At 45.2% G+C, this 23,897-nt stretch overlaps 1 protein-coding gene across 3 annotated transcripts in view; it reads left to right on the top strand.

Moving 5' to 3' along the window:
- ttc28 (tetratricopeptide repeat domain 28) overlaps window positions 1-23,897 on the top strand; it is a 530,600-nt gene that overhangs the window by 40,877 nt on the left and 465,826 nt on the right. For all 3 annotated transcript variants that reach the window (XM_033043376.1, XM_033043375.1, XM_033043374.1), the window contains exon 2: window positions 11,020-11,304. In XM_033043376.1, coding sequence (XP_032899267.1) covers window positions 11,044-11,304 — 261 coding nt within the window. In that variant the 5' untranslated portion in view covers window positions 11,020-11,043. The remainder of the gene's footprint in view (window positions 1-11,019; window positions 11,305-23,897) is intronic.

Genomic DNA, 23,897 nt, shown 5'->3' with positions numbered 1-23,897 from the left:
AAGCACATTGATCATGCGGCCAAGAAAGCACGCCAACATCTCTACTTCCTCAGAAGACGAGGGACATTTGACAGCAAGACAGTAAAGACATTACAGAGTTGTGGATGTAGCCCAGTCCATTGCACAAGCGGCCTTCTCTCCCCCCACCTTCTTTATTGATGCAGCCTCTAACACGCCTACTGAAACATGACTATATATTGCGCACCCATTGTCAAACATGCGATCATTTCTATCAATAACATCAAGCAAAGCTCATCACTGTTTTCCACAGATTGCATTGATTTTAGTGTCAATCATCAATCCAAATTCTGCAGATTGCATCAATTTTAATGTGAATCTTTAATCTATTTGTTTAAAATGTATTTATTCTGGAGTATCCAGGCTGGTTGAAGAAATTATTTGAAAGCGTGAAAAAGTGTCTGCCGATTAACCGGAGAATGCACACAATGCCATCTCTCTCGGAAGCCAGCTAAGCTAGGTATCCCTGGAACCCACACAAGCACATTGGAATTGTTCTCAGAATGCATGTAACCAAAGTTCATTTTATTTCAGCGATATTTTGCTCGAGTGAGATCATATGAAATAAATACATCCGAAGTGCCACTGTTTGGGGGCGTGGCCACACTCTGTATTTGACAGGAAAGTCAACTTAATATGAAAGAGAAAGTTTATTAGCTAAGCAGCTTAGATTAGTGTTTTTAAAATGAACCTTGCTGTAAATGTTAGTTAACAATGTTTTTCTTTTGAAAAATGCATCTCTTAATTGCAGTCAGCGCTGTGGGTAAAATTCTTCCCAGTTGACTGTTGGCATCTGTCCATAACTAACAAAAATGTTTGGAAATGAATCTCGGGCGCTCTGACAGACCCCAGCAGTTACTGTGCACTTCAAAGAAATAATTGTTCCAATGACATGGTCTTAAAGCAGAAACAAACATTCAGCAATATATGGAGTTGCAGATAGCCTTGAGTTTGCCAGGTCTGTAGAATCAGTGGCTGTGCCTGGTGGTATTTCCCATTTACTTGCTGGAAGAAGAGCAAGTCGATTTTATGTGTAGGGTGTTACAAATTAAGTCAAGGGATTGGATCAATAGACTACATTTATACAGCCACAGTCCCTTATACTATGCACTGAGAATGATGGCAGTTTAGACACATGGGATCTATCCTATGTGTCCAAATCTGTCCAAATATATCATATCTGTCAAATATATATTTTAACATTTGTAATTGTATCCGCACTTGTAGCTTCCTTTGGCAGTTCATTCCAGATATGGACGACTCCCTGAGTGAAAAAGTTGTCTCTGATGTCCCTTTTCAATGTCTCCCATCTCACTTTAAGCGAGGATGAAGAATGGTGAATGGCAGAACGAATTTGAACGGCTAAGGATCCTAATGCCCCCACTGCTTTACCTGAATCTGTTGTGAGCAGACCATGTGGGTTCATGTCAGGTTGGATCTCTAAGCTGGAGAAACGATCAGGATCAGGTCAGGTTGGCCCATGCAGGCATTCTCAGCTCAGCAATTTGCCAGGCAAGGCTGATTTTCTTAAGGCCGCCTCCTGCGCTCTGTCTTGAACAATATTTGGTGTTTCATTTTGAAGCAGATGAAAAGAGTGGGTCATCAAGAGTCAAATATGCTAAGTGTTTAATTGTCATATGCACTGGGATTGGCACAGTGAAATTCTTACTTGCTACAACTTTCCAGGCACATTCAATGCAACTAATAAATATACAATCCATCATCAGTTTTACTAGTTAAACCAGACCAGATGGTGCAAGCCAAAGTACGTAATGCAGCCTCAGGGCAAAGTCGGATGATGGGTTTGGGTTGTTGTTCAGGGCGGTTGTTGGGAAGGGGCTGCTCCTCAACCTGCAGGTTGCCTTCCTCACCAAACCTTCCTGCTGATGATAGCAGTGAGATGAGAGCGTGGCCAGGGTGGTGTGATAACATTAGTGCCTCCAAGAACGGTTCATCTTCCCCGTTGTTATCAGACTATTGAATGGTCCTATCATAAGCTAAGATTGTAGTCCTGATCTCCCAACCTATGACTTTGCATCCCTTACACTTTTTTAAAATCTATATTTTCACTGCAACTGCAATGCTATAATACTGTAGCTATATTCTGCGCTCTAATTTTTTTTAAAATTAACTCTACCTGTTGTACTTGTGTGCCCCCCCTCCCCCACTGCGGGTTGGGGGGGGGGGGGGGGTGGGTGGTAGTGGTGGAGGTGTTTATTGTGGTTTATCGTACCATTTATGAGAGCTTTTTGGAATCTGTTGTCTGGCCAGCAATTGCCCAAGCCTGGGCTTGCTGGATCCCTGATCGTCACTCCTTGGCCTTCTCTGCTGGTAGGGAAGAGTAGCAGGTTAGTTTCTATTGCCATGACTTTGATGTTGTTTGTTCTCAGATGCTGAGTCTGATTACTGGAAGTTCACATCTGTTTATATTCTGGGTCCCTAAGAACACACGACATTCAAGGAGGAGTACGCTGAAAGTCCTTGGCCTTGTTCTGCCAATCACTGTGATTATGGCTAGTCCTCTCTCTTACCACAGTATCCCTCAGTTCCCTGATGACAAGAGCCGGCTCAGTGTAACCTTTAATGAACGTGGTAATGAAGCTCCACAGCCCCCTCCCTGGAGGCAAACTCCAAAAATGCACAATGCTCTGCAAAAATAAATTTCTCCTCTCCATTGTCTGAAGTCCCACACCTTTTCCTGCCAGATAAAAGTTCGTCGGTTTGTAGATCAAGCAATTGAATGGTCCCCTCATCAGCTGGAGTATGGTCCTGACCTCCCATCAATGTCATTTGAACTTTATTTGAACCTGGACTGAGTGCTGTACACTTTATCCTTCATCTGTGCACAGTGGAGGGGCTTGATTATATTCATGTATAATCTTTTCTTTGACTGGATAGCATGCAGACAAAACCTTTCCATTGGACCTCGGTAAACTAAACTAGAAGTAGTCTCACTCTCCTCTTCCTTGTCAGTCCCCATCAGAATGTTTTGAAGAAATTCTGAAGAAGGGTCCCGACCCAAATCGTCACCTATCCATGTTCTCCAGAGATGCTGCCTGACCCGCTGAGTTACTCCAGCACTTTGTGTAAGAAATTTTGAAGTTGCGTTGGAATTGTCTTTGATCCCTTTAAACTGCATTAATCCCCAGTGAGGGTGCCTGCACAGAGTTTCATGGTGTCGTGCACAGAGCAGATAGCATGAAGACTGTGACCTGAGTTCAGGCCTGCCTGTTTACACATCGTGCCTATTAAAAAATCTGTTCTTTCTCATAGCTCTCTCATTGCCTTTTAAAGCTATTTCTAGGTTCTACTTTATTAATGGTTTATGGCAGAAAATCCAACATTCTAGCCACCCTCTGTTTAAGGATTTTATTGACAAAAATAATGTTCAATTCTTTCTAAACTTATCTTAAATTTGGACTCCTTTGTCAAAGTAACAGATGGAAATAATTTATTTCAAGCCTTTTATAACCTTCATCTTGAAGCCCTCAATTTGGCACACCTTGATCCACTCAAAGGACAAAAGCTGTTTGAGCTCTTCTTCATAATTAACCCCTTATGTCTGAAAAAAATCTTGGCACGTCAAACCTGCCACATTTCTCTCAGTGCAGAATACTGCAGATACTGGAAACCTAACATCAGAATAAAGTACTGAGCATACTTATCAGGTCAGGCACAGGGTGAGAAACCTAGTGAATGTTTGAGGTGGGTGACTTTTAATTGGATTCCGATGTCACTGACCAAAAATGTGAACTCTTTCTTCTGTGCAGATGCTATCAAACCTGCTGAGTATTTCATGTATATTTTGTTTTAATTGCAATTCGCTTTAGCGTTTGTATGCTATTCCTAAATCAGGGTGTGCTAACCGCAGGTTTGGATGTTAACTTGAAGATAGACACAAAATGGTGGAGTAACTCAGCTGGACAGGCAGAATCTCTGGAGAAAAGGAATACATAGATACATAGAAAATAGGTGCAGGAGTAGGCCATTCGGCCCTTCGAGCCTGCACCACCATTCAATATGATCATGGCTGATCATCCAACTCAGTATCCCGTACCTGCCTTTTCTCCATACTTTAGCCTCCATACTTTCTCCCCTTTAGCCACAAGGGCCACATCTAACTCCCTCTTAAATATAGCCAATGAACTGGCCTCAACTACCCTCTGTGGCAGAGAGTTCCAGAGATTCACCACTCTCTGTGTGAAAAAGTTTCTTCTCATCTCGGTTCTAAAGGATTTCCCCCTTATCCTTAAGCTGTGACCCCTTGTCCTGGACTTCCCCAACATCGGGAACAATCTTCCTGCATCTAGCCTGTCCAACCCCATAAGAATTTTGTACGTTTCTATAAGATCCCCTCTCAATCTCCTAAATTCTAGCGAGTATAAGCCAAGTCTATCCAGTCTTTCTTCATATGAAAGTCCTGACATCCCAGGAATCAGTCTGGTGAACCTTCTCTGCACTCCCTCTATGGCTATAATGTCCTTCCTCAGATTTGGAGACCAAAACTGTACGCAATACTCCAGGTGTGGTCTCATCAAGACCCTGTACAACTGCAGTAGAACCTCCCTGCTCCTATACTCAAATCCTTTTGCTATGAAAGCTAACATACCATTCGCTTTCTTCACTGCCTGCTGCACCTGCATGCCTACTTTCAATGACTGGTGTACCATGACACCCAGGTCTCACTGCATCTCCCCTTTTCCTAATCGGCCACCATTTAGATAATAGTCTGCTTTCCTGTTTTTGCCACCAAAGTGGATAACCTCACATTTATCCACATTATACTGCATCTGCCAAACATTTGCCCACTCACCCAGCCTATCCAAGTCACCTTGCAGTCTCCTAGCATCCTCCTCACAGCTAACACTGCCCCCCAGCTTAGTGTCATCCGCAAACTTGGAGATGTTGCCTTCAATTCCCTCATCCAGATCATTAATATAAATTGTAAATAGCTGGGGTCCCAGCACTGAGCCTTGCGGTACCCCACTAGTCACTGCCTGCCATTGTGAAAAGGACCCGTTTACTCCTACTCTTTGCTTCCTGTTTGCCAGCCAGTTCTCTATCCACATCAATACTTGAATGGGTGATGCTAGCTTGTTGACTTTATACCCAACAATATTTAAATACTCTATTATTTTAGACATCAATGTTTCTGCCCATTAATTACTAATCATTGAATCACATTTACCTCATTACTCCTGGTAGCATAAGCTAAATAATATTTTGGTGAAAATGTACACGGAGAGAATGCAATCCTCAAACCAGGCCTCTAATCAAGAGACAAAAGGGTTATTTCACATCACGGCCTAGTGTTGAATACAAATGCACAATGTGTAATGTGTGGACCCATTGCAACATCCCTCTCATACTTAGACAGGGCAGATAGGGATGAACCTTACAACTGTGTGTAGCCAGTAGCATCTATTATGCACCTGTCTGATTTATGTTTCTCCGACTACTGCTTTTCTCACTTGCCGATAAAGTGGAAATTCTACCCACACTTTCTGCGTGCAGTACTTTTCATAATTCTATCGGCATGCTTTGACAGGTCCAGATATCCATCAAATGTACTTAGAACACAAAGTGTTGGAGTAACTCAGCGGTTCAGTCTGAAGAAGGTCCCCGACCAGAAACGTTGCCTATCCATGTCCTCCAGAAATGTTGCCTGGCCTGCTGAGTTACTCCAATACCGTGAGTTCCATGCACAATTCCAGCATCTGCAACTCATTATGCCAACATCGATCGTACAGTGGGCAGAATCCTACCCTGGCTTAAATCACTGGAGCTTAGTGATGACCAGTCAGTCGGATGCCATAATGGTCGTGTCCAGCAGCTTCAAGAATGACTGTCCTTTCCCCCTTTTGCTGTTCACAAAGAGTTCTCACTGTCAATCTTTGCACTGTCAGATGCTGTATTGATCCTGTGCTTGTATGGATATCGGGCGAAGATTCAATGGGCTTCGTTCAGGTGTCCTCAGCTGCCTCCCTGCATGGGTTGGCCCACAGATTGATCACTTGGCGGAGGAAAACAGAAAGGATGCAGTGCTTGTAGACTTGGATCCCAGTGAGAGTCATTACTGCTGGTTCAGACGAGGAAGAGAGACCCTGAGAAAGAAGCAAGGCTGTGCCGAGCCTTGGCGTTCGTTCGCTGGTCCTAGGGCTGAATGCACAGAGTAACTGCAGCTGGAAGTCATTAGAGCAAATGGAATTCCTAGAATCCAGCGCTGGTGGCTGAGTGTGTCAGCGCTGGCGTTGGAGAGCAGTGCCTGCTCTTTCTCAAACCCCCTGCTGAACAAACAGCCTACTCCACTTAGTTTGGAAGAGCAGTTGCTTACTAGACATTTTAGTTGAGTCAGTGTATGACAGGAATTTAATGGAACATTCACTTTGTGATAAATATGTCGGTGCTGCTCCTGCGCTATCACAAGAACAGAAGGACGGAGCCAGAGAGAGCCAGCCTCCTCCACTTGGGCCGACCTCGTCCTGGCTTCAGCTCTACATTCCTGCCTGCTCCCCGTAACCCTCTATTAACCCCCCCTCCCCAGTCTGAATGTTCCCAGCCTTAAATACACTGAAAGACAGCCTGCACAGCTCTCTGGGGTGGAGACTGATCTCCCCACATGCGAGAGAGGCATGAGGTGACCGCGAGGATCTTCATATCCGCAGATCCTGTAACTCGAGTCCGCTCTCCCGCTCCATCCCCATATCTGTTACTTCCGTCCCAGTCCACAAGCAATTGGATCTGTTTTGAATGTACGCAAGGTCCAGGTTTTTGCAGGAGAAATGTACAAAGGCCAACTAAGTAAATATTTCCCCGCGTGTGTCCGTGATAAATAGTTGACCCTCCTTTTCTTAAACTGTGGACCAGTTCCAGACTCTCTCACTACTGGGAGTAGCATGTACCCGACCTGCCTCATTCACAATCTTCCATGTCGATGTAATCACCTCAGGTGCCTTTAAAGCTCCAGATAATATGGGTGGTATTGGCCAGAGAGGACCCTGTATCTCTCTCCCTACCTGCCTGTGTCTCTGTCTGTCTGCTTGGTCCCCTCAGCTTTTGCCTGTCTGCACCCCGTCTGTCTGCTTGTGCCTCGCCCTCTGTCTGTCCACCTGCCTTTCCCCCTCCTCCTCTCTCCTGCCCTGTCGGATGCAGATTCACCCCGGAGATAGTGAAGGGACTCTGGCCTTCTGCCAAACAACTGGAGTGAAAGGAAAGTAATCCAAATGTTAGCAGATAGCTGAAATAAAGTGATTGCTGATTATTTACTTAAAATTCTGGCTTCTAGATCTGGAGATACTTTATATTCGAGCAGGTCAGACATTTTTAATGTCACGTTCAAATGCTCTGGGATTGGGCTCACATCCACTCTCTATCTCCAGCATATCTCAGCAAATTTACTTTAACAGCAAACTTATATTGGAATCACAGTGGATTTCAACAGCAATTTCCTGGGAATTGCAGCAGTTTTATATATTGCATATAGTTTACAGACCAAAACCAGACTCTTTGATCCAGCAAGTGTATGCCAGCGTATATGCAAAGCATGATATTTTATATAAATATTTGGCAGTGTTTAATCAATGAGATTAGACTGTTGTAAACCAGCCCCATAACAGTCAGTACAGTTTCACAACCTCTGCACAAACCTTTTCTGTTTACAGTGGGAATGGGTTCTCTGTTTATAGTTTGCCCTGAACAAATTCTGATGATAAATGCCAATGTCAGTGAGTAAAATGTTTGTTTGAGGTGCTGTGTGCTCCTGGTGTTATGTGGGTGTGTCAATATCAGCACACATCTTTGCTATATATTGAAGTGACTGCAAGGAAGATATCTGAAAATAGATAGAAAGTTAGACACACAGTGCTGGAGCAACTCAGCAGGTCAGGCAGCACCTCTGGAGAAGTTTCAGTTCGGGACCCTTCTTCAGTCTGAACTAGTACCAGTGAATGTCAGGCAGGGAGTGTGAAGAACATTGGGGAGCGAAGCGTTGTTTTTTTAAAATTAAAAAAACACTTTTATCTGTGATGTTATGTATTGCATCTGTGTGATCAGGATACATTTTCATTTTGACCATTAAGCTTGTAAAGTGCATGTTTAAATTTGGAAATTGATTGTGTGAAGTGGACTTCCAGTATAAGAATGTTCAGTGTGGGATATGAGGTGTACGTGTTGAACTATCCTGATGAGTTTCTGGAAAGAAAAAAGCTGCTGAAGATACCTAGCTAGTACTTAGCAGGAATGTTATTTATGTCCCTCTCCACAGATGCTGTCTTCTTTGCTGAGTTTTTAAACATATTCTGTTGTTATTCCCACGATATTTAGAAATAAAGTAATTCCCATGTTCTTGAACATAATTGTTAAGTTCTTCATTGGACCTCTGTCTGGAGTATATGAAGGATGCTGAGGATTACATGCAAGGATTTCAATGACCTCCCGCAGTGAAACTGAATTAAAAAATTGACAAGCAGGGGTAAAAAAAACTGTCTTGGATTTAAACAGTAATGGGGGAAGAAAACTGCATCCATGTAACCTCCCTACAGTAATCAGACATCATTGTTTCTTAAGAACACATTTGCTACTTTTTAGCCATTGACATTAACAAAATAATCGACACTTCTGTTATACTATTAAATAATGTAACATGCAGACTAGGATTTTTAGCTTGCAGTAACAAAAATAAACTTATTGCTGTTAAAAAAAAAAGTTTTATTTCTGAAAATCCTGCGGGAAAAATAACTTTGTTTTTGTGTCTGAAACTCTCTAATCTCCTAACCCCCTTTCCCCCATTGACAGCATTGTCTCGATAACGTGGTTATAGCGAACAACCTGTATACTCAATCAGGCTTTCACAGTATTTTCAACCTGACATATTTCTCATAAGCTCTCTTTCCACTTCATCATACTTTTGATCTCTTTCATTATCCGTGAAACGCTGCCTTTGGTCACCCTGTCGTTCAGTGTTGTGGTGATGTACCCGCCACTCCTTGGGTGTTCACAGGTTTGAGAATGAGTGCCATTCCCATCGTGTTAACTGACAAGATAACGGGTGTGAGCAAAGAGCTGCTGGGGAGAAAAATTAAAGATTAGTTTTATTAAAAAAGTTAATTAAAAATTGTTGTGATGTATTGTTGTGATGTTGCGAGCTCTAGGGGCTAGTGGAATCAAGGGATATGGGGAGAAGGCAGGCACGGGTTATTGATTGGGGACGATCAGCCATGATCACAATGAATGGCGGTGCTGGCTCGAAGGGCCGAATGGCCTCCTCCTGTACCTAGTTTCTATGTTTCCATGTATTTGGGGTAAGTGAGTTGCAAAACAAAGCCGCATGACAAAAGTTTAAAACCATTGTCAAGAGAGTTTTATTCTCATGTGTCCTAGATAGGACAATGAAATTCTTACTTGCTGCAGCACAACAGAATATGTAAACGAAATACAAAACGGACGTATAATACATTTCCAAATGCAACAACATCAATTTTGCACTAACAAAAGCAGTGTTACCCACTGTTAAATAGATCATTTGTTGAACATGTGCTACTGTTGTTTCTGGCATTAAATGGTGGTGGGTTTTCTTTGCATTAGCAACGGTTGTGTTTCAAAAGAACAGTAATTGGATGAAGTGCTTTGAAGTGTTCCAACACAATGTGCTATTTAAGTGCACTTTAGAAAGAAACATGCTTTCAAAGCTTGTTGTGTTGCAGTTCCGTGCATCTCTTTAGTTCAACCCGTGACTGGATGAGCTCAGTTAAAAATGTAATTTCTGTAATTGCTGTAAATCTTCCTCTTGATCTTCTCACGTGGGAGGGTGAGAACCGTGTACATCAAAACAGATGAATCCGCCTCATCTGAAAGGCTGAAAGGTCATTGATTCTCTGCACCCCGACATGCAGTCTCTCGTTGTTCAAAGTGGGGGCAGCTGGTGGTGTTGGGGGCGTAGTTTAATTGCTATGGTGTAGCTATTGGTTGCCATGGCATTTTGACGATGTAATTGGTAATGCTGTACATCGTTTTAAGTTAATGAGGAGAGTAATTTATCTGTGTCTGATCCCTAAAGTGCCGTGTATCCTTGATAGGCTGTCACTGACTATTTTAAAGATGTCTGATTTTGTGGACATCGAAAGTTGTAAAACCAAAAGTCAAATTGGATCTCCAAAAATAGCCTGAGGATTGCAATCCAGTGCCAGTTCTTCCTCCTGAAGATCTGTGCAGCAGTGTGTACATTAAATTAACATGTTGTCTGTTGGCAGTGGAAAATGGAATTGTCAGAAAGATCTTAGCTTGATTGACCAGTTTCAAATCAACAGGTTCAGGGCCAACACCATTCTTTCAGGACATTGGACATCAAGTTTCAGTTTATTTCCAGACTGGGTGTTGTCTTCACTTGTTGGGAGATGATGGGCAGAACCAGCGGGTAGCAGGGAGCGTGGAGATCCAGAGGGATAGGAATTGGCGAGAGGAGGAGTCAGCTCGTGGTTTGACTCAAAATGCTGGAGTAACTCAGCGGGACAAGCAGCATCTCTGGAGAGAAGGAATGGGTGACGTTTCTGGCCGAGAATCTCGGCCAACATGCTCCAGCTACACTGGCCTGCGTTTGGTTCATATCCCTCCAAAGCCTGTCCTATCCATGTACCTGTTCAAATGTTTCTTAAACGTTGGGATAGTTCCAGCCTCAGCCACCTCCTCTGGCAGCTTGTTCCATTCATCCACCCACCACCCATTGTGTGAAAAAGTTATCCCTCAGATTCCTATTAAATCTTTTCCCCTTCACCTTAAACCTATGCCCTCTGGTCCTCGATTCCCCTACTCTGGGCAAGAGACTCTGTGCATCTACCCGTCACTCATGGACCATAAAGTTTGCGTGTGATGTCAAGATGAACAGACCTTGATGAATAGACCCGGGGATGCCCATGGGACCAAACCCAGTAAGAACTGACCCATGGGAATAGAAACATAGTTGTTTTGAATGAAAGCACTGACGATTTTTTTTGTGTTCTGTTACAGAGCTCGGTCTTTGAAGAGAGTTTAATGCGGAGAATCTCTGGCAGCAGCAGTGTGCACACTCTCAGCAAGGCTGCCTTCATCGAGAAGGTGCGGGAGAGCAACGCGGCGTGTCAGAGCGGAGACTTCACCACTGGCCTGCAGCTCTACACTGAGGCCATAGTCGCCGACCCCCAGAACTGCATTCTGTACAGCAACCGGTCGGCCGTGCTGGTGAAAGTGAACGAGTACGAGAGAGCACTGGATGATGCTGTCAAAGCACGACTCCTGAACCCCAAATGGTCAAAGGTAGGTCTGTCTCCTCCAGCTCTCCAATCCACGAGTGGCTTCTGCTGGCTGTCTCTGGCTCACCAGTCCTCTCACACCAAACCTGGCATCTGAATTTCACTCCAGTAACCACATTCAGTCAAGACTCTGACGAATGACTGAACATGGTTACTGGAGCTTGTGGCATGACACACATCTCCAGTTCTGCAGCGGCAGCGACCAGGAGCACCACAGTGCACGGTGGGATATTGTTAATGCTGAATGCAGTTAGGAAACGTGGCCTGTACATGAGTGATCGGCACAGGTGTCGGTTCAGGAGAACAGTGAGAACTACAGCTGTGCTTGAGCTACTCATGACTAACATGGTGAAGTCCTCACCTTACAGTCACTGTGATCCTTCATGGGGGAAACATATTGGGAGCACCCATGAGTTAAGTGTCCGTGGGGTGAATTTTCCCAGTTGGTTGAAGAGCTCCATGATAATGAACTTATCATTGGGACGTTGGGCCCGGGCACACTTCCTGTAACACTGCAGCCTCTCAGATATCACGGCTGCGGGGAACTATAACATGATAGCAATGGGGATGGAGGGGACTCGTGGGTTCCTGACGGCTGTACAAAGGTACTGACTCTCCCCCACTGGATAAGAATTGGATGTTAATGATGTATTTACTGCCAAATGAACTCTCTGTCTCACATCTGTTCATACAGTGTAATTTCTTAATGTTTTAACAATATTTATTTATCATCTCTGACAGTTTCTGGGTATTCAAATACAAAATGTTCACCTGCATATTCCATCCCAGCACTGTTAATGTGTGATATTTGTGCAGGTCCACAGTTTTAGGTGTATTGTTTGCGTGTACACTGAGATTTGGCTGTGAAGTGGTCTGACAGGTCGGTGTGTGGAACAGCAGAGGGTCCAGTCAGGGGAAGCGCTGGATATTCACATGCACAAAATGAACGCTGGGTCATTGAATCATACGTTCACACAGTGCAGAAATAGGCCCTTCAGCCATCTACGTATGCGCTGCCCATCAGCCACCTACAACGTTTCAATTCTCCTCACCTTTCCACCAACCCGCTCCAGATTTTACCACGCACTTGGGGTGATTTACAGTGGGCAATTTATGTGCCAACCAGCATATCTTTGGTGGAAGCCCACCTGATGAGAGGGAGAAAGTGCAAGCTCCGCGCAGGCAGCACTGGAGACCGGAATTGAACCCAGGTCGCTGGAGACGTGAGGCATCTCCTTGTTGTTCCACCCATACACAGGAGCCTATGCTCGTGTCTAGTTGAATCAGCAAAATAACCCTGAGTGTCTCATGCCAGCGTGGGCCTCAGCTTCAGAACAAGATACAAGATGTCACAAGGATACAAGTTGAGTTGTTGCTGCTCAACACCCGTGTGTATTGTCCTTCTCCTGTCTCGAAAATTCAGGCAAGTATAATTCCACAGCAAATCACAAAGTACTGGAGGGTCTCGACCCGAAACGCCACTCATTCCTTCTCTCCAGAAATGCTGCCTGTCCTGCTGTGTTACTCCAGCATTTTGTGTCTATCCTAAGAGCTGGAGAACCTCAGTGGGTCAGGCAGCATAGGTGGAGGGAATGTACAGACCATGTTTCAGGTTGGAACTCTTCTTCAGACTGAAGTATAATTCCATGGCTGCCTTGCTGAGGATGATGATACTATGGACAGATCATGTTGGGATGCTGGGACGTTGACGAGGCACCAGGAAAGAGTAAAACTCTGCACACGGTGTGGGGGAGCCGACAAAGTCAGAAACTTGTGTCAAAGGGCTTGACTTCGGAGGGAGGCGGAGAAAAACATGGACTGTATTGTTCAAAGGTAATGACTTGAAAGGGATTTTAACCTTGAAAGCTGTGGAATAGGTTAAGTCTCAAAATTGGTTCTAATTAACATGCTGCTCTCAGGGCCCAAGCAAGTATCAAGAAACACTTACTATTCTGAAACATCACCAGCACTGGGAGTAATTTCAGATAGTTGGATATAACCGCAAAGCTGCGAGCTGTGAGGTTGGATATCAAGGTTTCTGTGGAAGGCTATGATAGGTATGGGCGGCAACCATTTAATTGTCTTTCGAACTTTCATGCTCCAAGTATGGAATATTTAGCTTTTCTGATCAATAACAGTACAGCTATGACTGTTCAGACTGTCCTAGGATTACTGTAAGTTGTCATATGCAACCCATTAGTATCCATTGTAGTTCCCATACTGATTGCCAATTCTTGGGCGCTCTGCCATCAACCTGAAATCAACACATTTACCCTTTTATTTATGTCCTCGTTTCCAGATTTCCTTGCAAGAATGTGTTTAAGCTGAGAACAGTGCTGCCAAGTGTTCAGAACAACACATTACTTCACGAGCCAATTACTTTTTCTGTGATCATTTAGCTAGGCTAAATCTCCAGCCATGTGTTGAAAGTTACAGTCTTGGCCCTTTTGTGGACTGTTTCATCTGCGTCCTTCCCCTGCTTCCGTTTTGTTGTTCTATTGTATTTTCGGATGTTACTCCATTCCAGTATATTTGAGAATCTCAGAGTCTGTCATGTTGGGCTTCACTCTGATGAATGTATCAACCTGGGCAAATTCTGTCGCAGTCATTACTACCATGTCTTTTTTTTTTTGATCCTCAATATCTGATCAACCTTTTCGTCCTGCCCCTGGGTGAGCTATGTGCTTGTATTTGCCTGTTGTGTCTGATGCCCTTGGGTCACGTTGCTGGAACCTTGTCATCAGTCTCGGACGCCGGACGCTGCGTGCACGGATGAAGGTCGGTTTCAACAGCGACACCAGCTCGCAGCTCAGTATTACGTTTCATCTGTCCTTACTGCCACTATTCTTCTGAACAGTGGGGAGGATGTTTCCACTCGCGGGAAAGTCTGGACCTAGAGGTCATAGCCTCAGAATTAAAGGACGTTCCTTTAGGAAGGAGATGAGGAGAAATTTCTTCAGTCAGAGGGTGATGAATCTGTGTAATTCTTTCGCACAGAAGGCTGTGGGGGCCAAGTCAGTGGATATTTTTAAGGCAGATAGATTCTTGATTAGTATAGGTGTCAGAGGTTATGGGGAGAAGGCAGGAGAATGGGGTTAGGAGGGAGTGAGAGATCAGCCATAATTGAATGGCATAGACTAGATGGGCCAATAGGGCTAATTCTACTTATTCCTTATGACATCTTACTGCTTTTCACCATTGTTCATTATTTTAGACCTGTACAGCCAGGTAGGTTAGAGGCAGGTACTATTGCAATGTTTAAGAAACATTTAGACATGTATATGGATAGGATAGATTTAGAGGGTTATGGGCTAAACACAGCAGGTGGGACTATTGTAGGTGGGACATATTAGTCGGCGTGGGCATGTTGGGCCAAAGGGTTTGTTTCCACACTGTATGACTCTATGCCTCTACAGCCCTATATTCCATTGTAATGCATCAATTGAAATCTGTCATGATCCTGAATACTGTACGAGTTTTTGCCATGACAGTCTCCCACTTGTCAGGTTTCTACCAGTATGAGTCCAGCACCGCTTCAGAGACATTTTCTGGAAGGAGCAGCATCCCCTCGTTGGGATGATTTATCCAGGTAATTTTCTGCAGTACGTCATTCCATGCGTACACTATGAAAGTGAAATTTCCAGACTTGCTGACACATACATCGAACTAGGAGAAGCGACCCTGGCAGATGCCATCTCAGTGTCCAGTGCGAAGAAATGACTTCATGGGAAACCTCACTGACTGATATGAATGCGACAACGTTGATCGTGGATGAACTGAATAAAATATTGATGCAGTTGCTTTTCTATAAGACCCCCACACTACTTTAAAAAATCCTCAGTTATTTTGCGGTTCATTGGCAGCTTAGTATGAAGGTATGAATATTGTGCAGAGGGGGAGAAGGCTGTCACTAATCTGTCATCTGACTGGGGGAGCAGAGATGATTGAATGGCACTGACCTTGACAAGAAATATCTATCACTCACTGCAAGGCTGTCGGAAGTTGACAGGTCTAACCTTGGAGGCAGAGTTGTGCTGGACTGCTCGTCTATGCTGTCATTTGATGTGGAGATACAGATTCAAATCCTTTCGGTGTATTAAACAAGAACATACTTGTGTTTGTCTGATACCATCTTAGATTGTAAAGCGTCTGGGAAGCACTGCCTGGAGCAGATTACTTAAGGGGTGCAGCCATTGTTCTTACATTTGAGAACATGGTCCTGTCGCTCACCTCCAAGCCTGTGTCGGGTTTAATTTCCTGCTTGCACCAGCGCTGGGATTCAATCCGCCCTCAGAGTGGATTGAAGTTTCCAACCAGGATGCTTGATGAATAATTGTCTCCCTTTCATTACTCCAGAGGTTTGTAACAATTGCACACAAGGACTTTAGAAAATTGTTCATCATTAAATTTCTAAGACGCAAAAGGCTGGAGTAACTCAGCAGGACAGGCAGCATCTCTGGAGAGAAGGAATGGGTGACGTTTCGGTTCAAGACCCTTCTTCAGAACCCTGAAGAATGGTTTCGGCCCGAAACGTCGCCTATTTCCTTCGCTCCATAGATGCTGCTGCACCCACTGAGTTTCTCCAGCATTTTTGTGTACCTTCGATCTTCCAGCATCTGCAGTTCCTTCTTGAACACCTTCTTCAGAACCCTTCTGAATAAGAGTCTCGACTCGAAACGTCACCCATTCCTTCTCTCGAAAGATGCTGCCTGTCCTGCTGAGTTACTCCAGCTTTTTGTGTCTATCTTCGGTTTAAACTAGCATCTGCAGTTCCTTCCTACACACATGTTTAAACATCTGCAGCCTCCACAGCACTATAACTCCCTGCAACGCTGCGGCTCTGAGGCTGCTGATGCCCTCTGCTGGAAAACTCTGCCTTTGCGCCTACATTTTGTGATCATTATGTCCTTCTGAGCATCTTATCTCCTCACTCGTGAAATGAATGACAGTACAAATTGACCTCTGGAGCTGGGGCACGCATTGGCAACGTAAATCAACCCTTTTGCTAATAATGCATGTGTAGTTTTAAAACTTCCAAAGCAACTAGAGTGAGAAGAAGCAGACCGCTCTGCAGGCAAGAGGGCTGGCCAGGATCGGGAGGGGCCTTATTAGGAGCACACAGGGTTTACCTGAAACAGCTTTGTATTTGAGGTGTACACTTCTGCTTTCAGACACGCTACCTAATTAATTGTACTTTAGCTCACAGAGAAAAAACACACAATTGTAAGGAATGAAATATCTTTAATTGAGGAGCAGGAACCTATAGCAGCTGGAATTTGAAGTGGAGACAAATAAGGTTGAATGCCAATGAAGGGAGAAACAGGATAAGTTGTTCAGGATAATGGTCTTTTATCAGAACTTCCTTTAATGCCTTTATCTTGAGCTGACATTTTGTGGAACAGGTATATTTTCTCTTTTTTGCTTCCATTCACTCTTCATTCTACTAACCTGACATCAATCGACGATGCCTGCAACAAGCAGTATCTGACAGAGGGAGAATCGTGGGATACATTGTTATCTTCATCCAAGGTGGTCCGAGTCACGTGAACCTCGTCAACTGCCACTGGAGTAGGGAACTGGGAATTTTATTCTGCTTGCCATTGCTTTGAAAAGAACACTAATGTACTCCATTGGCCACCGGCAGTTCCCCTGACCTGGAAATGCATCACTGTTCCTTCACAGCCGGGTATCTACATTCTGCACGCTACCCAGTGAAATCATACTGTACGTGAGTACAATAGATCCTCTTCTGGAGCAGCAAGCAGAGAGATGCCACGTTCAGGTGCCATCTTGCAACTATGGAGATACCAGATGCAAAGTTTGGTGGCCAGGTCTTCTTTATTTTTCTTCTGTTTTCTCCTGATCATGATGTGTTTTGGCCTGAAAATATAAAATCTAGACTATGAATGGAGATTTGTGGATGGCCCTGGTGTATGTGCACACTGTCATCGACATCAGCTTCCCATTATGTCTGGCTATCTGAACGAGGAATGTTGTTAGCCAGACCAGACTGTATAGACTGATATTATAATGGTTTATTTACAATTGAAACTTAAGAACTAAGCATTGTAGGACAGCACAGAGGGCAGCATTGTTAGAGCCCATCACAACGTCAGTGTGTTTTGTTATCTGAAGGAAAAAGTGGTCAATCTTCAGGGTCCTGTTATGTTTTGTTCTCATGCCCTTTTGCATCAAACTCAAATGTTCCAAAGCTTTCAACAATCCTCCTCCACTGCCCTCCAGCTCAGAAAGCAAACTTTACTTTGAAGTTCGACTGCTAATCTATCGTGAATCAAGAAAATGTTACTGTTTTAGCATGTGGTAAAGTGCAGGCTGCTCGTGGGCTGTCCGAGGCTGATGCACAACATTACATGTGCTCTCTGCATATATTAAGGTCATGATGAAAGTCAGCCATGTGGGGTGAAGAGGTTCCAATGTGTTTACTCACTCTGATACTTCACAAACCCTCGTATTTACTGGGCACTGTTCTCACTCACACATACCTTCACATGAGGAATCGTTAGGCAGAAGAGCCTCCTTGAACCTGGAGTTAAAAATTGGAAGAGAAGATTTTTAATTTTATTCTAATTTTACCATTGCATGCGAAAGAAAAATAATGCATTTCATGACATCTCTACTGCTGTCTCAGTGGAACCACTGATTCCACCCACACACATTTTCTTGTCGTGTCTGTCTCTTGCATAAAAACACATGGAAATGGTTAAGGCAGAAATTAAATGTTGATAAGCAGCATGTTGTTCTCTGAGCAAAAAAACTAAATTCAACATAAATATAGATTTTTGGCACGATAGAACAGCGACAGATGTTGATTCAACACCAACCCAGGACCAAGAACTGGTTAAACACCCGGCTGTGGCCAGAGGCGGGAGGGTTTGAAGTGAGAGGGGTGGGGAGCCATCCAGCCCGAAGGCAGTCATCATGGAGAGGGCAAGTTGTGCAGTGGGGGATAGGTGTCGGCCGTGTGGGTCCAGGGTAGCTCCTTGTGACAGCTCGTGGTGAGAAGTTACACTACTGCCTTGGAAGAGGAGCTGTCACCAAGCATTGTAATTGAAACAGTAATACAGTTTGTATAATGCCAAAGCTTTTGCTACTTATTTTGAATTTGCTTTGAAAGGAACATTCCCAGTCAACTGTTGCGCCAGTGTTTGCACTGGGCAAGGTCACCAAAATGAGTTTTAGAATCTCTAACATGTGAGAATTGGTTTTAAAGTGTTAGCATCTTGAACTTCTTACTCCCAATCTGTGCACTGTAGGAGGTCAGACCACTGAAAGTAGATTATTTCCAGTCTGTGCTGGCCAGAGCGTGAGTGGGTTGTAGTACTTCTGACGAAGCCTAGTGCAGAATGAAAATAAATACCAGGTTTATGAATGAATCTGATTAACAATAATGCAGTGTTCCGGTTCTTCCCCAACTGAGCCAATGTATCCATGTTGCTAGCTACATCCTCAAAGGAAAGGCCAGTGGATTTTTCAGGCATGATTTCCTTTTGTAAATCCAGGCCGACTTGCCCGATCCTGTCACTGCTTCCATATAATAATAATAATAAACTTTATTCCGGACTCAAGGTCCAGACAAGGGACAACATTACGTAAAATTGCATTGCATATTAAAAACATCATAAAGCACATATAAAATCTTAGTATATCACTTATAAAAGCATCATAAATTATATATTTAAAAAAAACACACAATACATGAATTAAAATCCAGAATAAAAAGAATGATTAATGTCCTACAACGAGACAACGATACCAGTGTCTCCACAACTGGGATTCGTAGCGTGTAGTGCTAAACCTTATGTTTGACAAGGCCACAATAATTACATTTTTAGAGTCATTTATCTGCTGTAGCATCCTTTGTACGGGGCAGCCAGGATGGGTCATACCCCGTACTACAGCCTGGCCGGGAGTCTGGTGGGGACGGAATTGCTGCCTGGGGAGTGGGAGTGCTATCCCACCAGTATCTGTTCATCACGTGCACATGCACGCACGCACATACACACGCACACACGCACATACACACACACACACACACACACACACACACACACACACACACACACACACACACAAACCCCACACACACACACTCCCCGTGCACACACCCCACACACACACACCCACCCACACCCCCCCCCCCCCCCAATCAGCAGCACAGTCCCAGCGGGTGTCCATTTTCCTCCTTATTCCTGTGGCTCCAGTGATGTTTCTACACTGTGACACAGCCCTTTGCGTTTGAGGCAACTCTGCAGAAGTTGTGCAGCTGGATATGAACAAAACTGGAAGCAGATGGATCCCTGCTGTCTGGAGTCTAGCTGCCTTGTAGGTGGCTGGCTCCGTCTACCCCAAACTCACAGCCAGGAGAGGGAGAGGCTGAGATCCAGTCGGCCTGCAGTAATATGAACCCTAACTGTAGAGTGGAGGACGGGCCAGTAACTAACACGAAAGCACTGAAAGCCCCGTGGCATCACTCTCTGCAACCCTTGTTCAGTGTGCAAGCTTGAATATTCTTCACCGGCAAATCATTGGAATTAATATCGTGTCCTCTCCTAAATAGGACAGTAGTTTGTGTAGAGCTGTGTCCTCATTGCTGGTTTATAACTGTGCAGCTGGATCAACTCAACTGTGGATATTTACTTTACTACTAATAACTTCCATCTATTTTACAGTAAACTTGCATCCTCCGCACTCTGACTGCACATCTTGTGTACTCCCTGTTCCTCCCTCCTCGCCCTTCCTCCTTGCCCCCACTCCTCGTCCCCACTCCTTGCCCCCACTCCTCGTCCCCACTCCTCGCCCTTCCTCCTCACCCCTACTCCTCGCCCCCACTCCTCACCCCACTCCTCGCCTCTCCCTCCTTCCTCGCCCCCTCCCTCCTTGCCCTTCAATTCTCCCTCTCCCTCCTCGCTCTCATTCCTCACACTCCCTATTGCACTCCCTGCTCGTCCTCACTGCTTCCCCCTCAATCTTCACCCTCACTCTCTTCCCTCTCGCTCTCTTCCCCCTCCCTCCTTCTGCTCTCACTCCTTCCCCCCCCCCCCCCCCTCCTCCACTCATGGCCTGTTCACTCTTGCCCCTCACATTTCCTGCTCATTGTCCTCGGCGCTCACCCACACGATATTCCTAATGCCGGCCCTCTGGGACCCTTGCACTCTTGCCACATCTATTGTCAGCAAACCATTGTTAGCAACAGTTTTCTTCCTACTCTCACACCACCTCCTCTGCCATCCATCCATGGCAACCACCTTATGTTGATGCAAACCCTGACAGCCACAATCTCTGGGAATGAGATTAGCTTCCACAGGTATGGTGCAGGAACCCAAGTCAACTCTCCATCCCACCATGAACTCTGCCGGAGAATTTGAATCTCAGCACATCCTGGATATCAGTGACTTCAAATGAAATGGTAGAAACCAGGGATAAACCAGTGTCATCCTTCTTGGAAAATTTGCAGAATCATTGGGATAAAATTTTCAGCACCCTGTCGGCCCATTTCACTTGATCAAGGTGAAAAGAATTTTTGCAGAGTCTGACTCGCACTTGAGATGAACAACCACACTGTCCCTGCCTCACTAAGATTGGGCGCTTCCAATGCTATAACATTGTCATAGGGTGATACAGTGTGGAAACAGGCCCTTTAGCCCAACTTGCCCACACCGGCCAACAATGTCCCAGCTATACTAGTCCCACTTGCCTGCGCTTGGTCCATATCCCTCCAAACCTGTCCTAACCATGTACTTGTCTAAATGTCTCTTAAAGGATGAGGTAGTCCCAGCCTCAACGACCTCCTCTGGCAGCTTGTTCCATATACCCACCACCTGTATGCACCTTTTTAAAGCCACAGGACTAATCTGTGTCTTTGATAAATCGTGGAGAAGGGAATTATTTTCAACCCATCATCTGGGGCAGGTAACTACCACACCACTGAGGTGACAGACCAGGATCGAGGCCTGCTGAGTATTTCCAACATTTTCTGCTTTATTTCCAGAGGCAGGGCATGTTCCCCACAAATATGCTCTGATCATCCAGCCTTGCTTGTCTAAGAGGGAACCCACCCATTCCGAGCCACCCACCAGATTGTATCTTGTGGGGAATGTAATCATGCTTGGTTCTCTTTGTGAGGGCTTGCTGGCTGCAGCTTTGCTGGGAGTCGGTTTGCTGTGTGTATCTGTGGAGAGTTTGTGCGTGCGAGGCTGCCGGCACTCATTATTGTTCTCTTACTGTGAAGAATCCACAACGAGGACATTTATGTTTTTCATTACAAAAAATCTATAAACTGGCCTAAATAAACTGGGGGGGGGAGGGGAAGGGAGAGAAGCCGAGGCCAGCAACAACTTTGAACAGCCTGCAATTTACAAGGCATTTCATACTCGCGGTCATCTCTGACTAAGAAATGCAGGAAACTGAAAATTGGTTTCACCTGGCCTAATAAAGTGGGATCAGAAAGCTGTGTACGTCACCAATCTCCGATGCATGTTGAAGGAACTTGGGTTTATGAGATCCCAGCCCCTATGTAGCAATGTTTTACCCTCTGTCAGCAGTGACTCGCTCGGTAAGACCGTTGCTCTCAGTTGGACAGTTGCGAGTTCACGTCTCACAGAAGGGGCTCATGCTCCTCTTGTCCAGGCTGGGCAGGAAAACCCAGGCAAAGCTCACTTCATGGCCCTCCAGATTACAAAGAGCCATGTACTTATCTCCAGATCTTTTAGAAGCGATGGCCTCCTCTCTCAGTAAGTCCTGGCAGCCACAACCTACAGGGTGAAGGATCGGCTGGTCTGAAGAGCGGTCCTGACGAAAACATCTCCTATTTATATCCCCCGGATATGCTGCATTCATCACTGCGGCTCTGTGTCGCCATTTTCCATAACATGAAGCCGCATCACCCGCACTCGTGCCAACAAACACGAGAAAACATCAAAGATAGACACAAAATGCTGGAGTAACTCAGCGGGTCAGACAGCATCTCTGGAGAAGATGCATGGGTGGCGTTTCTGCTCGGGACCCTTCATCAGGCTGATTATAGTGGGTGGGGGGAATGGAAGCGAGAGGGAAAAACAGGACAAATGGGGGCCAGCAACGGATGAACTCGTGAAAGGAGGTTCCCTGATAGGCTGATTGTTGGCCAGAGATGTGTGAGCCATATTGAGGAAGTATATTTATTTATTTCGTTTCCACATAAATTCTGTAAATTTTCGGTGAATTGCGGATGGATGAATTTCTGTTACCCAAATGGCCGTACCGTGGGAGACCCTCTGTTGCAGAGGGGAACAAGGCTTGGCTGCCGGCTGTCACTTCAACAGCATGCCCGTGCACTCTGCTGGTGCTCCCTCAGGCTTATGTTCTTCTGCATTCTCCTCTCATACACTGCTCTAGCATTCTGGAGCTCACTCTTGTACTGTCAAATGCCCCTGTCCCACTTAGGAAACCTGAACGGAAACCTCTGGAGACTTTGCGCCCCACCCAAGGTTTCCGTGTGGTTCCCAGAGGTTGCATGTGGTTGCCAGAGGTTGCAGGTAGTAGAAGCAGGTAGGAAGACTGACAAAAACCTCCGGGAACCGCACGGAAACCTTGGGTGGGGCACAAAGTCTCCAGAGGTTTCCTAAGTGGGACAGGGACATAAGTTCCCATCGGGATCCCACGGTAACTGGGCCGAGGACGCCAGTGTCGGTTGCCGTTGTAGAAAGCTGCCTGGTTTTTTCCAATGTATTTGGCCTCGGACGCCAAAGCCAGTGATTGTGCAGATGGGAAAATGTAACCTAGAGGTGGAGGTAGATGGATTGGATTTTGATAAAATCTGGGAATCCACAAGAGGGCAGCAATTGTATCAAGGTGAAAAGATGTGTTAGAATTTGGAATTAGCCCTGTGATCATAACATGGGAAGATGACCTGGTTTTACACCGAGATAATGCAGCAGGAACATTTGTCAACGTGAGCTCCCTGCCTGCAGGCCAGGACTCCACTCTGTGGCTGCGTTATCAGCTGCTGAAGATGGAAAGCCACATGTATGATTGTCCGTCTGAAGGTTGTCTGTTTAGTTCAGAGATACAGCACGGAATCAGGCCCTTCTGCCCACCGAGTCCGCGCCAATCAGCCATCCCCGTACACTAACACTATCTTACACACTGGGGACAATTTACAATTTACAGAAGCCAAATTAACCTGCAAACCTGTATGTCTTTGGAGTGTGGGAGGAAACCGGAGCACCCGGGGAAAACCCGCATGGTCACAGGGAGAACTCTGTACAGGTAGCACCTGTAGTCAAGATCGAACCTGAGTCTCTGGCACGGTAAGGCAGCAACTACTGCTAGGCCACTGTGCTGCCTAGCTTTATTAGAGTAATATATAACTGACGAGAAGGTGAATACCGGGCTATAATAATGCAGAGTAGGAGGGACCCTGTCCAAAACATACATCATCATGGGCATTAGTGGGTCAGAGGCTGTCAATGGTAAGATTCCAGCCACTGCCTTTCTGAGGTTACAGAACACACAAGAGTCTGGTAACTCTGGACAATGACCATGTGTACATTTCATTCATGTCCCATTGTGACCTTCTCTAGATATTAACAGCCCATT

This window comes from Amblyraja radiata, chromosome 25, assembly GCF_010909765.2.
Source record: "Amblyraja radiata isolate CabotCenter1 chromosome 25, sAmbRad1.1.pri, whole genome shotgun sequence".
NCBI lineage: Eukaryota > Metazoa > Chordata > Chondrichthyes > Rajiformes > Rajidae > Amblyraja > Amblyraja radiata.
This window is presented reverse-complemented; position numbering and strand designations above follow the sequence as displayed.